The 18,397-nt window shown below is 42.7% G+C and overlaps 1 protein-coding gene across 4 annotated transcripts in view; it reads right to left on the bottom strand.

The window, feature by feature from the left end:
* Window positions 1–18,397, bottom strand: part of MTUS2 (microtubule associated scaffold protein 2) — a 324,610-nt gene that overhangs the window by 72,954 nt on the left and 233,259 nt on the right. For all 4 annotated transcript variants that reach the window (XM_074859877.1, XM_074859879.1, XM_074859876.1 and 1 more), the window contains one exon: window positions 3,011–3,109. In XM_074859877.1, coding sequence (XP_074715978.1) covers window positions 3,011–3,109 — 99 coding nt within the window. The remainder of the gene's footprint in view (window positions 1–3,010; window positions 3,110–18,397) is intronic.

Raw genomic sequence — 18,397 nt, forward strand, 5'->3', positions numbered from 1 at the left:
TACCAGGTTTTGCAACATGTCAAGACTAACTTCATGATGTTGCAAGACCTAAATAATACAATATGGGATGTTAGAGAAGACTCTCTGTCATAAGAGCGTTCAACCAGCATAACTATTGCCTTCTATCCATTTTCATGTCAGTTAAGGCCTGTACACCTTTTTGTGCAGGAGTGATATTTTCTTACAGCTTCTTTCATTCATTTAAAGGGGCTTGTAACTGGGCAGTAGGTATTATCACAAAATAAGAAATTCATAAAAGCAACAGCCATAAATATCTGTCTCCTTAGTATAAAAATCTCAGGTTGTTTAGACAGTATGGTGATGTTACAACAGAAGGCATAGGGACAAGTGTAGGGGGAAGCCCTTGAAATCAGTCCACTTTTAATTAAAGCAGAAATCCATCAGGTTGTTTTATTTTATATCTTTCTAGCTTTCCTGTTCACTGGAATATTTGAAGTGCACGTCTCTATGTTGTCCTTGTCAGTATTATAAGCTGTCCTTGTAAATTAAACTGTGCTATTCTCCTCAGGGATAAATCTGAATTTGGGTCTGAAAAGCAGCTTACTAGGCTTATTCTGCCATTGATGTCTCTCTTCTGTTGCTTTGCACAAAACAGGGTATATATTAATGATGCCGGCCCTGAACCTGTTTTTTGCTGATGGTGGGACCAGTGGGGCAGACCCACTTTACACTGAAATCACTGAAGGCCTTTGATCCACTTCAAAACTCCCAGGTCGTTTTTATCTACCTGAGTGTTTGAACTAAGGAGACATAACAAGTTTATACTCATAATTAACACAGTCCATGAGGATTTAGATGAGGAATGCAATTTATTTGCCTTTTAACTGTGCAATTTCTGACATTTTGGTAAGGAAAGTGAGGAAATTACTCTGAGAGGACTGGTAACAAGCAACCTGTAGAGTGAAAGATGTCAGAAACAGACGGCACCATCCTACAGTGGAGTGGAAGGAAAGCACCTGCACCTATGTACACCTGCTCCTATACACAGATTTCAGGAATAGTATTGCACCAACAGATGAAACTGAGATCCCTACAAGACTCTGTATCTTAAAACTCCCTTGCAAGTCTTCAGGGGGACTGATCCAAATTCTAAAGACCACATTCAAGGCTGAAAAAAAAATTGTACAGCAGTCAAAACCCAACGCTGATTAAAAGGAACTGCATGTGAAGAGGCCAGTAACAGAGGGAAAACAACCTAGAATGGGCACTTGGAAATTTTAGAACCTCTTCCATGGCCACATGTAGCTGTGGTGGAGTTACCTGGGGGTCACATGCTTTCCTATCACAAAGTGTAAATGCCACACCGGTTTGTGATCCTGATGGAGGAAAAGATGTGCTACTGCCCTTTAGCTGCAGCTGCACTCACTGTTTGTCCTTTTAAATGGCTGCTTTTATTATTTTGTGAAATTGTTAAATAGGTGTAAAATAGCTTTGTTATTGCTGTTGTTATTTCAAAGAATGCTAAAGGCTACTCTAAAAAAAAAAAAAAAAAGAAGATGAGGTTTATTTTCCTATTTGATCCTTACAGTGATAAACAATTCTAGGTTGTCATAATTTCAGACAACCAAGCTTAAGAAATGCTAAATCAGTCTGATGGAGGGAAGGTAGTTAGTCAACCTCTCATGAGAATGAAGAAACCTTTGAGGCCTCATGAATTGGATATGTCAAAAATTTAAGCCTTGAAAATCATTAAGTCACCCGTGGAAATGAAGGCCTCCTTAAGACAATACAAATACACAGTACAAATATGCCTATGTTTCATTTTGCTTTCTAATTCCAGTGAAAGCACATCAGCTGTGCTGTAACATGCTGCTACAGCCACAATGAGTGCTGGTGTTTAAATTGGACTCCCACTGTTAAAAATGCTAGTGAGGTGATGGTCTGGCACTCTCCGCAAGAAATTTGTCTTTGGATCTCTCTTGGTGATCTCATCAGGTGCAAAATAGCCTGAAAATTATATGATTCAGAGGACAGTGTTAAGCTCATCTCTTTACCCTAGTATCTTAGTAAGGAGAAGCATTCTGAGTCCTGGTGGTGCGTGGAAAGATTAAATTTAACCTTCCATTTTCTTGCTTTTGTTGGTTGGGAAGGAGAAGAATAGGGATTGAGTTTAGTAAACAGGAAGAGACGATGCAGGTTGTAGGAGCCGAAGAGCTGTTCTACATGCAAATGAAGAAACATAGGGTTCTATCCCCCATAATTATAACGCAAGTATTGTATAGCTGTAGAGATGGTTTAAATTTTTTAAGTAGAGTCTGAAAAATGAGTTAGCAGAAGATAAACTGCAAGCACAATGAAATCAGTGGGACCATGACCACTCATTTCAGAAGCATTTAGATCAGTCAAAGGCCAACCTTACAAAAGCCTTTAGGTACCTTATACATTCGTTAATGTACACTTAGTAGACTTAAATAGAAATAAGCTCTTTTCATTTCAGTAAATAAACAAAGGTATTCTTCAGAAATGCTAAAACCATGTGTTTGTGACCAATAGTGAGGGATAAGTTGACAATGCCCCAATAATACTCTGAAGGTTATTTCTATAGAGAATCCCTTTTGCATTTATGCACAGAAATAGCCCAGGAAATTTAGTACCTCTGCACAACAGTAAGAGTAGATTCGGAGTAATATACTATCACTCCAGGTAATTGTCTGAGGTGTCTTTTTTTTCATTGTATCTATCTGTTCTCTTTTTATATAAAAAAAATAATGATAAAAAAAGTGTTCCTGTGCCCTTAAACACGTAATAGCAACAACTCTTCGTTTTGAAGGAGAGATGATTGCATGGATGTAACAAAGAAAACCTAAGTCTATTCAGCTCATGCACTGGTATGATAAAGTCTGCCATACTCACAGGCAGCTTAATGAACCTTGGACACAATCAATCTTCACTAAACAATAGTAGGTCTCAGATTTTAGTGTGTTAACAAGAGATGCAAAGTCAACAAGTTTAAATCTTCCCTGAAACAGTGCTTTGTGTTCATAAATACCTGGTGAATGGAGCTTGGTGGCTGTTACCGCTGATCTCTTAGGGGATGAGACAGCTGGTCTGTTAGCATCCTGATCTTTTTGTACTTCTTTCTTCAGACCTGTTTTAGAAAAAAATAAAGGTAGAAAGAAACCCATTTTATAATTGTTTGCAATTATGCAGAACTATGTCACTAAGATACATACCAGAATGGCGACATGTTTCACCAATACACATCCTAGGCTTTGCACAGAATGATACTACATAGTACTTCTGTGTTGGATGCCAGCCTGCCACTTCTGCAAGCATGATGGTGTGCATGTGGCTGAGCTGACATGCACAGCATTAAAGAAAGTCAGAAGGCGGCCTTACACACTATCCTGGTTCTTCAGCCATCTGCACAGTGACAAATGCCATTAAGGCACAAACAGCTACATGGGCAGCTCATTCTGTCTATTCTGAGCTTGGTGTTCTGTCTCTTCACCTTGCTGTGCATCCTCATCCTGGGCTGAAGGAGAAGCTGAGTAGGACTGCACAAAGCTGATTTAAGTTATCTGCAGGGCCCTGCTCTATCAACTTTTTCCCCAGGTTAGGAAACTGCTTTCCCAAGAGGGTCTCATACAGGCAAGAGACAGGTTTCTGCAGAACCAGAAGCAGGTAGGATGTGTCAGAGCTGTGCTGGATGTGGCGCCCCAGACGGGAAAGTGGGTCTCTCTGCCTGTACAGTAAGTCAGGCAGGGCCAGAGAGGTGCAGCATATTCAGTGCACAAACCTACACCACACTGTGCCAGTTCAGGACACAACAGGGTCATACCATTGCGTTGCTGTCCATAAGGCTGAACCAACACCTGGTTCATGCTCAGCTATGACCCAGGCATGTGCCAGTCTGCCTGCCCTCCTCTCCTCGCCTCGCCTCGCCTCGCCTCGCCTCGCCTCGCCTCGCCTCGCCTCCCCTCCCCTCCCCTCCCCTCCCCTCCCCTCCCCTCTCTCCTCTCCTCTCCTCTCCTCTCCTCTCCTCTCCTCTCCTCTCCTCTCCTCTCCTCTCCTCTCCTCTCCTCTCCTCTCCTCTCCTCTCCTCTCCTCTCCTCTCCTCTCCTCTCCTCTCCTCTCCTCTCCTCTCCTCTCCTCTCCTCTCCTCTCCTCTCCTCTCCTCTCCTCTCCTCTCCTCTCCTCTCCTCTCCTCTCCTCTCCTCTCTGTGTTTATAGCTCTCCAGATTACTCCTTGACCTCTGCATTTATCCTTTTTTCTGCAGCTGCTAATTCTTCCCACTGACAGCACCATGCCCCAGAGCTTTTGGGTTATGATCTCCAGAAACTATGTGCTAGCTTTTCCTCTTCCTTTAATTTTTCAGTGGGAGGCAACTCAGTGTCTGCTATTACACCTCCCACCACTGGATCTCTCTGATTACAGGCTCAGGATGGTCTGTCAGTTGTCCAAGCTCTGCAGTCACCAACTGCCTCTTGTAGGAGGGAGCTAGATACAACTTCATCTGAAAGCCAGAGCGACCACCCAAGCTCAGCTCACCCCTCCTGCCCACCCACAAATCCCATCAAAATAGCTGTGGGGACCATGCTGAATGCAGTAACAAGAAAGCCCTGCCCTGCTGGTTTGCCCGTGGCGTGACAGTCACAGCCACAGGATTTCATGCAGAAAACATTCACCAAGGAAGTAAGAATGAAGAGCAAGAAAAAGAAAACCCCTGAGACATGAATGTATTTTCCTGTTTGCTTTCCTTCTTTACTGTCAGTGTTTGTTGGGGGTTGTATTTTAGCCTGCAGGACTGTGTCACAGCCCCTGGATACACAGAAAAAAGAGACATTTAAGACAAACCACTCATCATAAAGGAAAAATAATGTTTGACTTATTAATTTTCAATTCTCTCATGAGAACGTTTATGAATGTCTTGTAGGAAAATGTCCTACAGAATCTGAACTAACTGAAGCAGGAAAATAAAACAATATTTTCTTGGTGGTGCTTAAAGATAGTGGCAATCCAAAAGCTAACACTGTCTTCTGTTTTGCTTAATGCAGATATGATGTGGCTATTTCAATAGTGGAGAAAAGTGATCATTTTATATGGGGATTATAATCTTCAGGGACACTTACTGGATGACTAGTTTTCCACCCTCTCCAAAGCCACAGCTAGTCACAGTTGCAGTATCAGGCTTATTTTTGATGCATCATTTACCCTTCCACTTCTGTCTGCATCAGGACTTGGAAGCAGCGAGCTGTGGAAGCAGCATTTGCCACACACCAGAGGCTGAGCTTCATATTTTCTAGCACCGTCTCTCAGCATTTGCTTGCAGAGTGCTTCTGCAAAGAGCACATGCACACACACAAGCCCTGTGGCCAACTATTTGTGGGTGGATGGCACAGGAGAAGTTCTAAGACCCTCTTTGACTCCCTCCTACTGTTCATAGGCAAATTGCACCATCAGCCATCAGGGGCTGGTAAAGACTGAACTCTTCTTCATACCTTTACTTTGGTCCATCTCCATTTTCTCTGCTGTTTGGAAATTGGACATGTTGAGGCTATGATTTTCATTTGTGGTCAATACTTTTCACAGTGAAGTGACTGAGGATATAAATTTCCTGCGTCTGCTATCAGCTATACTGTACTTTATTACAGAGCAGGACATAAAATAAGTTCATGGTGCCATTTCCTTACTAAGGACCAAGTGAAAGCAATGTGAGATGGGAGCTGTGAGACAAACCCAGAACTTGTTTTATAAGGTATAGTTTATATGGTTACAGATTTGAGAATTTCTTTTTCATGGCAATGAGGCCTTGTTTCTTCTGTGGTTTTCAAAATAAAAATATGATGCACAAGTGGGTCATACACCAAGCTCCTCTGTAAATTCATGATGGCAAACATCAAACACAGACAATGGTAGGGAAAGCGTGCTTTCCTTATGCTTTCAGCACTAACAAGGGGCATATAAATACTTAACTATTTTTGGTTTTGAGACACTTTCAATGAAGAACATCTGGGAAATTAGTTCAGCCTCTTAACCTTAAGCAGAAAGCAAGGAACAATTCCCCAGTTAGAGCTCAGTTGAAAGAAAAGAGAGCAAAGAAGCAAAGAAGCCCAGCAAGCACCATTGTTCTGCAGAGGGCAAGGTGAGGTCTGCGGAGAGCAGCGAGTGTCGCACACGGGTGCAGATGCTTGTGTACATCAGGGACAGCTGCATGGGAAACATTGGCCCCAGAAGGTGGGAGATCAGCAGAGCTTGACACAGGTTGCGAAAAAAGGTGCAAATAGATGCTTGGCGAGGACAGAAGAGTAGGAAACAAGGATAACTGCCTTCCTTCAGTTTACAAGATTAGGAGAGCTCCTAAGGTCTGGTAGGGACAGCAGTGCAGCAACTGGGGAAGTAAGGAGGGGTTGTGTAGCAAGGGAAGAGCCAGTGCACAGCACAGCCCTGCTGGGAAGGGACTGGGGAGAGGGGCACATGGAGCTAGTGACTTTTTAACTTCCCATTCTTAAGTAGAAGGGTCCTGGTGGCCTCTCTGTGGCCCTCCTTAGTGAAGAGGGATTTAGGAGGCACACAGCAGGCAAAAGAAAGGACAGTCCACAGGAGCAAACAGTTATCGCTCTGCTAAGCTCATCACCCACAAGGAAATCTTAGGGGAAGAGCCGTCTCTGGCATCAGACCTCAAATAAGAACTTGTGCTAAATGTTTTTCTAAAAATGGGGTTTGTTCTTTCTCTTCTCTTTTGAAACAATAGGTGTTAGTTGGTTAAAAGAGAAACATTTAGAAAACATGTCAATATCAAGAGAAGATTCTGCAGGGAAAATTCATTTTTAAATGACAAGAGTTCAGGCTCTGAATTTGTCATTTCACAGAAATCTAGAATTTCAGGTTTAAAAAAATCTGTAAGAGAGCGTTGGCGTGATCATCAGCATAATGCTGTACTGCAGGGTATGGCATAGCAGAAGGTTATACAGTTTGATCTTTTCTACTTCAGAGTGTACTAGGAGTAACTCAAAGGTTATAATGTACATAAAAAGTTTGATGCTCTGCTGTAACTCAGGAAACAAGACAAACATTTCAGTCATTATTACGGGCCTGAACCTGTGTAAAACCTCAAATAGTACTTTGACTGTTGTATGTATTTTGAAATGTCAAAAGGTGTTGTGTGTGCAATCATAAAATATTAAAAAATATGTAAAATACAATTATAAAAGGAAATTAAGCACCACAAGTGTGCATTTCTTGAACCTGCACACTGTTTTAATTTTGTTTTAACTTTTTTTAAAAAAAACTTATATTAACTCTGACCTGGAATAAAATTTACTTCAAACTCTTAGTATTATTGCCCACAGGCTGGAAATATGGCACTCCAGTTATCTCTGTGCTAAATGTCCATACATTAGCTTTATTCCTGCTGGCTGTGTGTGTTGGGTTTGTGTGTGTGGCGGGGTTTTGGTAGCAGGGGAGGGGGTTTGGGACTAGTGTCCCCCTGTAAGAAGCTTCTCGAAGCTCCCCCAGCTCAAAGTCAGACCTGCCTCTTGCCAAGGCCAAGCCCATTAGAGATGGTGGCTGCGCCTCTGCGACAATGTATTTAAGAAGGGGAACCTGGGAGGAGGAGGAGTGGTGAGAAGGAGCTGTGAGGGAGATCACAAACACTGATGTCAGTGGAAGAAAGGAGGAGGAGTAGTGGGGGAGGTTCACTGGAGCAGAGACTCCCCTGCAGCCCATGGTGAGAGGGCAGGCTGTGTCCCTGCAGCCCATGGAGGTCCATGATGGAGCAGATGCCCACATGAAGCCCGTGGAGGACCCCATGCCGGAGCAGGTGACTGGGCCCGAAGGAGGCCATGACTGAGGGAAGCCCATGCTGGAGCAGTTCATTGCTGGGAGGATTGAGACCCATAGGAGGGGCCCACACTGGAGCAGTTCGTGAAGAGCTGCAGCCAGTGGGAATGACTCATGTCAGAGAAAGTTCACAAAGAACTGTCTCCCATGAGAGGGACCCCACGCTGGAGCAGGGAAAGAGTGTGAAGAGTCCTCCCTCTGAGGAGGAAGGAGTGGCACAGACAATGTGAACTGACTGCAACCCCCATCCTGTGCCACCTGTGCCACCAGGGGAGAGGAGGGAGAGAAATCAGGAGCAAAGCTGAGCTCAGGAAGAAGGGAGGGGTGGGGGAAAGATGTTTTTAAGATGTGGTTGTATTTCTCACTGTCCTACTCTGTTTGATTGGAAAATTAAGTGGTGGTGATGTTTAAACTAAATTCATGTTCTTTTTCTTCCCCTAACGAGTCTGTCTTTTGCACATGCCCATAATGGGTGAGTCATCCCTACCTGTCCCGAGCTTTTTGTTTTACTTTCTCCTCCCCATTCCTGAGGGAAAAGGAGTGAGCAAGTGGCTGTGTGGTGCTCAGTTTCCCTCTGGGATTAAACCAGGACACTGAGTAATCAAGGTTCTTAGCACTGACCCTCCCAGCAAAAGGCTCCTGGCAGAGCAGGAACCATCACTAACTTCTAGGCTTCCAGGAACACCTTCCAAGCCTCTGCCCACCCCCTCCACTACAGGAACTCATGGAGTATGAATTTGCCTTACCGGTAGCCAGGAATCAAAGCCAGAAACTACTAATTTTTATATGAATTTACATTCCATTTAAGGTTACAAATCTCCCAATGTTTTCTCTCTCTTGAAATCTATACTTGTATACAGGAATGGATATTTCAGGCCATAAGATAACTGTGAGCATAAATACTTGCTCGTGTTTTCTACTAGTGTGGTTACAGCATTTGCTTTTGAAAAATACATCCAAATGCACAGTTCTGAGAAGGTATTTACATTTCCTAATTAACATACACAGCCTGCTTCAAACCAAACATAAGAAGCAAAAGCAAAATCATTAGAAATACAGGCAAAACACTCCAGACATGTTAAATCATTCAGCAATCAGTTGGAAAAACAGCAGACAAACTGTGCTGGTTTTGGCTGGGATAGAGTTAACTTTCTTCATAGTAGCTAGCATAGGGCTGTATTTTTGATTTGTGCTGAAAACAGTGTTGATAATACAGAGATGTTTTTGTTATTGCTGATCAGCGCTTACACAGAGTCAAGGCCTTTTCTGCTTCTCACTCCTCCCCACCAGCAAGTTGGCTGCAGGCGCACAAGCAGTTGGGAGGGGACATAGCCAGGACAGCTGACCCCAACTGACCAAATGGCATACCATATGGCCTCATGCTCAGCATATAAAGCTGGTGGAAAAAGAAAGAGATGGTGGGACGTTTGGAGTGATGGCGTTTATCTTCCCAAGTAACCGTTACATGAGATGGAGTCCTGCTTTGCTGGAGATGGCTGAACACCTGACTGCCGGTGGGAAGTGGTGAATGAATTCCTTGTTTCGCTTTGCTTGCATGCACAGCTTTTTCTTTACCTATTAAACTGTCTTTATCTCAACCCATGAGTTTTCTCACTTCTACTCTTCCTATTCTCTCCCCTGTCCCGCCATGGGGGGAGTGAGTGAGCGGCTGAGTGGGGCTTAGTTGCCAGCTGGGGTTAAACCGTGACATGAACAAAGCCACTTCTCCACTTCCCCATCATTGCTGAATGTTAGCCTGGGAACCAGAGCTAAATACACCTTATCTGAGACATCTTCTTAAGAGCTGCTGCATAATCAGCGCTTGTATTTGCCTATACCTTTCTGAGTCTTTAAAAGCCAGTATGGTGGGATAGGCTTCAATTTGCTTTCACGCTTTGGACTGAAAACATGTTAACAAATTATGCATTCAGTATCTGTTCCAAAACAAATCCTAACATGCTGTAGACATCATTAACAATTCAATGGGACTGGTTGCATTCAGTTGGATTCCAGCTGTTCTCAGGCATATTTTATAAATTAACTAATGCAGTCCGCAAGTTTAAAAAACCCAAGGAAGTGTTTTCAGGCACTCACAGGCACAGAGAGCCACTTTGAGCTTTCTTCTGCCTTTCCCCCTGATACCAACAACTAGTCATGTCCTTAGTGAATAATGAAATGTCCATGCACACATTGTTTGAGACAGACTGAGCAAAGCTGGAAATATGATGGATTCTGTAGAATAAGAGCAGTCTGATTCTCTCTAGAGACTCTCTACTTCCTGTGATCTATGAGACACTGAAAGAGTGTGAATAAATAAGTAGATGTAGAAGAAAGACTATGTATTTGTTGAAGTAGAACTGCTAACGCTTGTGCTTTTCCCTTTGTGTTTGTTTCAAATTTAAAGTCAATCTGTTAAGAAAAAAAGGACAAGGACTATTTCATTGACTCGTCTGAAAGTGATTGTTTCCTTTCTATATTAAAAAGAAAAGTCTCTTTATCTGGTATTAAAAAGAAAAAAGGAAAAATTAAACCTGAAAAAACGAACCATTCTTTGGACTGAATAGGAAATCTCAGGGTAACTCAGAACATCCAACATTGGTTGCAGAGTTAAAACAGCTACTCCTTCTCTTCCTATCATTTTACATGGATCCCATGGCATTTTACTGTTGCTTGCTCACACAGTTGTGCTATGGCATGTTTCAGAGTGGTTCCCAGAACAGAGGTTGGAAAACTTGGAGTTGAACGTCTCACTTTCACCTGCAGTGTAGTGCTGCATATCCCTATGTTCAGTACAGGAACAATGTGAATGTAACCCACCGTGTATTCACTATTCAGCTTTTAATGGAAAGTGTTTGCAAAGGGGAAAAAAGTGGCAGCAGACTCTTCTTCCTTCATCCCTGCAAGAGCACTGGTGCTTGTTTCCCCCCTCAGATGACCTTATCTCATCTCTCTCCCTCCTGCTGAGGTTGTGTTGTCTGGATTTTGCAGAAGCTGATTAAAAGAAGCACATTTTACACTGCGCTTGCTGGTGAGAGCCATGATAACACTGGCCTTCTATTTTTCATCTTGACCGATTATATTTAACAGCCTGTCCTGTTACATACGATTTACTGGTACTTGTAAAAGCACAGGAATTGACTGGGTTAGCTTTTTGAACAATGCTTTTGATTGTCTTTAGTTTAATGGGCCAACTAGAAACAAGCTGCTCAAATGAATTCCTTATTGCCACTGTCACTGCACTGAAATTAGATTTCTTATGGGAAATAAGTCAGTTAATTGTCTGTGAGATAAACATTAAATAAGAACAATAACCAAGCTGAAATAGGTATGCCATAACGCACATACCCCAAACCCCACAACAAGGTATAGAAAATATAAAATCATTCAGCTCCCTAATTTCATAGACCATTGGGTGGCAAGTCCAGCCCGGTGGACAGACCTGAGGTCTGGAACCAGCAGCAACCTGATGCTCAGAAGTTTGGATCAGGACTGCAGGCACAAACAAGTGAGCCCAGTATCCTGAAGGTGAACAAAAGTTTCAAAAGACAGCAGAGTTTAGAGATACCAAGCTGGATTTTCTGTGGGTTGCTATGTTCTGAGAGAAGGATGTGGCTGAACAAGACCAGACAGGGATGAGACCATAGAGGAAGCTGTATTACATGAAGTGAATAAAAACTATGCAGAGCTGGTCAGATGTAAGCCACTTCTCAAATCCTTACATGCAACAATTAAGCCATACTTTCTTTTCTTCCTGAACCGCATGCAAGTCCTGTTGCCTTTGTGGGAGCCACGCACTTATGTCCCCCGCACAGACCTACCCTTTAGCTAGACGTTCCTGCTCATGACTTACTCCTGAATGTGCAGAAGAGGCCATAGCACTACAGAACAACACATTGGTTGCTGTGCCTATGGTGGCACATTTATTCACCTGTGGGCCTAAGGTGCTCATAGCACACAGAATTGTACAATCAGCTTTATCAGAAGGACCTCTGAAGTCCTCTGGTCCAGCCTCCTGCTCAGAGTGGGTTGCACTAGAGCAGGTTGCACAGGGCTTTGTCCAACTAAGTTATAGGTATCTCTAATGACGGAGGATTCACCACCTCTCTAGACAATCTGCTCTGATGTTTGAACATCTTCACATGTGGTCAAACAATGAGAATTTTCTGTGTTCCAATTTGTGTTTGGTGTCTCTTTCCCTGTCACTGTGCACCTCTGAGAAGTGTATGGCTTTGCTCTCTCTGTATCTTCCCATTAGATAACTGAAGAGTGCAATAAGATCTCCCTTTGCCTTCTCTGAACAACCTCAGCTCTCCCAGCCTCTCCTTCCGACCTGTCCTGTTGCACATCCCCGTCCCTTGACCATCTTGGTGGCTCTCTGCTGCTCTCATTCCAATATGTCACACTGTTCTTGTCCTGGGATTCTCCAAACTGGACACAGTTGTCAGTGGCCACACAAGTGCTGAATAAAGGGGTACGACCACTGATGCTGCAGGTCATACTCTTGCTAATGTACCGTTGTATACAGGTAGTCTTTCTTGCTGCAAGGAAACATTGTAGGCTCAGGTTCACCTTGCTGTCTTGCAGGACTCCCAGAAAGGGCCTTTCAGCAGAGCTGTTTCCCAGCCAACTGGCCCCAGCCTCTCCTGTTGCGTGGTCTTATTCCCCAAAGGGGCAAGACTTTGTATTTGCCTTTTTGAACTTCATCAGGTTCCTGCAGGTCCATTTCTCCATCCTGGTGATGTCCCTCTGAACTGCAGACATATTGACCTCCAGCATATTGACCAATTCCCCCTGCTTTGCTATCATCTGTGAGCTTGCCGAGGGAGTGCTCTATCCCATTTTCCAGGTTTTTAATGAAGATGGTAAGCAGAATTTGACCAGTATCAGTCCCTAATGGATGCCAAAGTGTACCAGCTGGACTTTGTACCTCTGAACCACAACACCCTGAGCCTGATGGTCTAGCCAGTTTTCCACCCACCTCATTGTCTGTCCATCCAAGGTCTGCAGCAATCTGAGATACTCTAGGACTTTTTCCCAGACAATCACAGAAGAACCTGGATATGAGAAGGGAATTGCAGGAAGAGGTTTCAGGCCACACTCATGCTGTTGAGTGGCTACCAGCATGATTTTATGCGGAGTATATGTCACTCCCAGGCTCGATCTATGCAAGTCCCTTCCAGAATGGGAAGCCTGGAAAGATGAAACCAACACTCCTGGCCAGGAAATAACCTAGGTCTAAGGTAATTTAATTATAATCAATGGATTGCAGTGCTGGGTGAATGCACTATACTGTATCTAAGCAGATATGCCTGCATGGTGCTGTACTTTGTGACTCTTCAGACCTGTCAGCACCAGCTCAGGAATTGCTGCCCATCTGAATCCCCTTTCCACTGCACAGCACAGACACGCTCCTCTTGGATTGCTAACTGCTGTGGTGTGTTATGCTGACGGGTTTTTTTATGGACCCTGAAGGGCTCACCAGATACACCACTAATTGCACCATGTCAAACTGAAAGGTTTTGTCCAAATTATGACAGAATCAGAGCCTGGTTTGATTTAGGATCGGAGTTGTCCCATGGTGAACATTAATCTAAGGGGTTTGTATTTGTAAAAGAAATCCCCTGTGAGGGTGGAAAGTTGTTAATCTGCTATCTTCTGAACATTGCCTTTTGTAGATACTCCCACGTTTTCAGAGAAATTTAAACCAGAAAATTCATTATATGTGTGCCTCAAAGATTATATATTTTTATCAACATCTGTGGAAAGAGGAAATTTATATGTCTTTTCAGAGGTGGATCTTAGCTGCAAAGTGGAGAGCTGCTTTCATCTGTCTTTAAATAAATATGAAACAATAATAGAAATGGTAAATATTAGTTAGATTATCACTGTATTTCTCGAAGCAGGTAATACGTTTAAGTGAAATGAAAGGACCTGTCTCACTTTTTCTAGTCAAGTATGCTTTTTTAAAATTTTTTATATGTTGACAGGCATGTAAATATGAAAGGGGTCTAATAACACACCAAAAAAGGGCTGTGCAACACACTGAGAGCTAATTAAGTGCACTCTTTTCATAGACTAGTTGAAAGGCAATCGGTCCATGTCCTCAAAACAATTTGCATGACAATGATCTTCCACTGCTATTTGTCCCATGCCAGATTTTTTTTTGATCATCTGAGTCACTGCACAGTAGCAGCTATAGGAGACCATTTTCATTAATTAAACATATTTTATTCCCTGTAGTTCAATTTATTTGACAAGCACTTTTAGTGAAATATCAGGAGTATAATCTCTCTTGAGCAGTTGTCTTTTTTTTTTTTTTAAATGAGAATTTACAGTACAGGTGGTCTTCTCAGGTAACATCTAACACATGAAATCTTTCATGTGATTTTTGTTGGTTATTTTCAACTCATTAATATAGGTAGATATGCTCCTTTGTGAACTAATTTACTATTCATACATAGTTAAAATGATGTACATCTCTGAAATACAAATGTAATTCTTACATTGCTTGATATTGCAACATATAATATTAATATATTAAATATAAAATTGCAATTGTTTATATTTAAATGACTGCCATCCTCTTTCTGAAATACTTTCTTGCCCTTTCACTTTCATAAAATATGTTGTATACAATACATGTAGTGTCCGTGCACTTTAGCTGTAACCATGGAGTGCTCTAAGCACTTTTGTTTAGTAATCACAATGTCTTGCACAGGAGTCTGGGCAGATGCACTATGTGTTTATAAACACATATGCAACATCGATCCCTATAGCAATTACCACTAGGCGATTGCTAGCAGTATTATACCTAGAGTATCCATCTTATCATTCTCCAAATACACAGAACTTATAGAAGGAATCATTGTGGTTTCCCCACTATTCAAAAGCTTTACTATATGACCGACTTCAGTAATGCTGTTCATGGGACAGCTTGACCTTCTGACTTTGACTGAATGAAGCTGGTGACTTCTTCCTCAAATGCAAAATTCACCCCTAAGGTCATGTTATTGATTCACTTTTTCTGATGGGAAAATATTTCAAGATGGTGTTGGTTTGTGTTGTAAGTCCTTTCTGCTGGACACAGGGACTTCCCCCACCCACAAGGAGGGCTATATCGTACTAAGATACATGTCTCACTCCCAGCTAAAGACTTTCATCCATGGCAGAGACCATCCCTATCTCCTTGGTCACAGCCTCTGTGCAGTGTCTTGTCTCCTGCCACAGGGCAAAAAAAGGAACAGGAGACTGTGGTGGTTTAGTTCTTTCCAACCATGACTCCACAGTGGGGCTGGGCTGCTGCCAGTTCAGCTATGGAGAAACTGGGCTGAGATGGAGGATAAACATGTGCCCTACCAGTCATCCCTTTGCAGATGTCCTCATGATCCAGCTGCAAATATGAGGTAAGCAACAAGCAGGCTCACAAGGCTGAGGCTGTCCTTCCCAGGAAGGGACTGTCAGTTAAGCCACCTCTTCTTTTATCTTCCAAGGCTACCCTGGCAACCTGGGGATGGATATCTTTTACATTTGTTAAAAAAATGTTGATACTGCTAACCAGGAACATGATGAAACATGATAAGGATAAATCCATGTCCAGCTATGACTTTCTGAAATGTATTGTTGACACTCTGAGTCTTCCCTTAAATACTCCTTAATCCAGCATATAAATTAAAGCACATGTACTGGGAAGGTTGTGCTCTACACCCCTCCTCAAAACTTGCATCTGGATCTCTTGTAACTGCATTCCCTTTGAGAACAAAGACTACCTTCAATACAAGGGCATCCAAAATGGTCACTGGATATAAGATAATTTGTAGTTTCATTCAAGAACATCTTAAGTCATTTGTCTTTTCTATTGTTCTGTCTTCCTACATCATGGTTGCTCTTCTGTTCTTTGGATTGTCTGTGCATGTAATTGCAATTATGTAATACTTCAGGAGAATATTAGAAATTTATTCATTCCACTGTTTTCAAGACATTTCATCCCTTCAATTTAGAGCACTGGTGAAGGTTTCTTCAGTGTTGCTGTTGCAGTGATGAGGCTGGCTACCACCCCAAGCATGACATGCATCATCTTTATGACATGCCAGTATCAGTGACACAGGTGTGGGGAGGGTGTGGATTAATTTTTAGTATATCTTCAAACATTTTTGAAACACTGATTTTACCTCTCTGCTTCAATACTGTTATCAGTCTCCTGCCTTGTGATGTCCAGCAATTACCCCAGACTTGCCCAGCATAGACTGGTAGCCTGTGATTGTTCTTTCCACTTTGCCATGGCACTACAAGCAGTCCTTTTACAGTGTCTGTACATGCAGACTTTCAACATTTACATCCTCTATCTGCTGCAGGACATCCTTTTGGAGACTGGCCTTTTCAGCACACCCATGCGCTTTCTCTGCCGTATTTAAAATACGGTATCTGACAATTGTAAAGGGCTTTTGTTAGATGCCTTCCTTTGGCTGCGATGAGAAAGCCCAAAGCAATATGAACACTTCACTGCCCTTCCTCCACTTGCTTCATTTGATCTGTGTCTTCCTTCCAATTTAATGAAGAGTTCAATTTTTAAAAAATGGTTTTGTGCTTTATCATTTAAAAGATGTGCAAAACTGCCCAAAGGACACTTAAACAGATTTTAGATTCTGTAGGGCTCCCTATCACATTGGGATCTACAGACAGCATTCATATATTATTGCAAGAGAGGCAGGATTAGACTTGTTAAAAAAACCTTGCCTTTATCATTGCTTTGATTTCTTTCAGCCTTTGCTTTCATCAGATACCTATCATTGTGAGGAACCAAGACACCATTTTAATTAAAAAAATCATTACTTGACAACCGGTACATCTGCTGCTACCTTGACTCATATAAAAATTAAACTAGAGCATTGGACTAACATAGTTTCTTTTGCTTCTGTCTGTTGCATATAATAACAGCAAGTTTCTAAATTTGCCAGCTGTTCCTGTTCAGGATCTGTGTCTGTTTGCATAACACAGTCAGGTACCCCTACTTTACATGTTTAGTTTCCTTCCAGAATAAAACAGGGAAGTTTTACCTCACCTGACGGAGTCTCCCTATCAAGACTGGACTGTGAATTCAGTGAGGTGGTGGAAATGGGCTCCACACACTGCTGCATCCAGTCTTTGCTGGTAGAAACAGAGGTGCCTTGTTGGCAGGAGGCTGGGCAGGTGATCTGGAGCCCCTGACACCCAGAGTGGGAGAGAATAATTTCAACTCTTTTCCAGTTGTGATTGATCTAACACATTCTGGCAGCATCCCTCCTGGCTCTCTGCTACTGTGGCTTGCATAAGCAATCATGTGGGCAATTCCCATCACATCCCTGGCATGGAAAGGCCATGGTGGGCTGCTGGATTGACCTGCCTCCTGTTCTGCACACTGACAGCTTCCCAGCTGTGACAAAGTTTAGGAAACATGAGCAGAATCAGACTAATGGCCTTGCAATGGGATGAACAAAACTGACTGCTCTCCAGTGCAAGCCTGAACTTCCTGCACAGGGCACACCCATATGGACCCATGCACCCCCAGACACAAGGACTGAACACCGCACTCTACAGAGCCTGGAGGGAAGTAAATCCAGTTCAGAAGCTATACTGCTTTGTCTCCGATGGGCCTGCTAACTCAGACACAGCATGATGTTAAGACCCACAAGACCCACTTCTGGCCAACTTGAAGCATGGCCAAAGAGTTTCCTTCTGCGTGCACCCATGGAAGCAGGCATGGTTACTGGAGGATCATAGAAAGACAGAAACAAATGCTCTGAAGGAAACTACACCAAGACTAAGTGATGACACAGAAAACATGTACTGACAGCCTCAGGACACTGAGCAGATGAAGGTTATTGGGAAGGAAGAAAACTGAAGAACTTCTCATAATGATCAAAATTCTGTATGGGCTTTTATTTTTCAGCTTTGTCTCCAGAGGGAGCAAAATCCAGCAAAAAAAATTAGTCATTTCATGGATTAAATAATTTCATAGATTAAAATCCCAAATTAAAAATCAACTTTAGCTTTCTGCCAGCCTCAGTAATTCTTTTCCCCGTCAGTGTTTATGCCCTGATGTGATGTCAAACAATCTGGAAACCTACTGCTTGATCAATATTGTTTTGCATTGTTGTAATTTCTGCTCTCCTGTGTGGCTCTGAGATTTGGAACCTGTGCAAACTCAGAGGTGACAGCCTGAACCATTCAGTTAGTCCTGCCTATGCTAGATTTTGCATGTCCACATTAGCATGATTGCATATCAAACACCATGGTTCCATCTCATTGCAGTGCCTCAGTACTGAAACCTCCCTGGCAAGCACTCACTCGTGTGAGGCTGCACAAGTAGTAGAAGACCCAGGTCTTCTTGCCTGTGACCAAAGAAGCCCAGAGGCAAGAAGAGTTCCTCTACAGAGACTTGAAATAACCCTTTAAAGCTTATCATGCCAATGCCACTAGCTGGAAAAGAAAGGCTTTTGCTGGAGATGTCTACGGGCAAATCTGAGACTAATCAAAGACTGCTGTAGCCTCTTTTCCTTCCCAGCTTCATTTGCAGTGTGTGTTATCAAACCCAGTGGGACTTACCCAGAGATTAAA

The sequence above is a fragment of the Strix uralensis genome, chromosome 2 (genome assembly GCF_047716275.1).
Source record: "Strix uralensis isolate ZFMK-TIS-50842 chromosome 2, bStrUra1, whole genome shotgun sequence".
Classification (NCBI taxonomy): Eukaryota; Metazoa; Chordata; class Aves; order Strigiformes; family Strigidae; genus Strix; species Strix uralensis.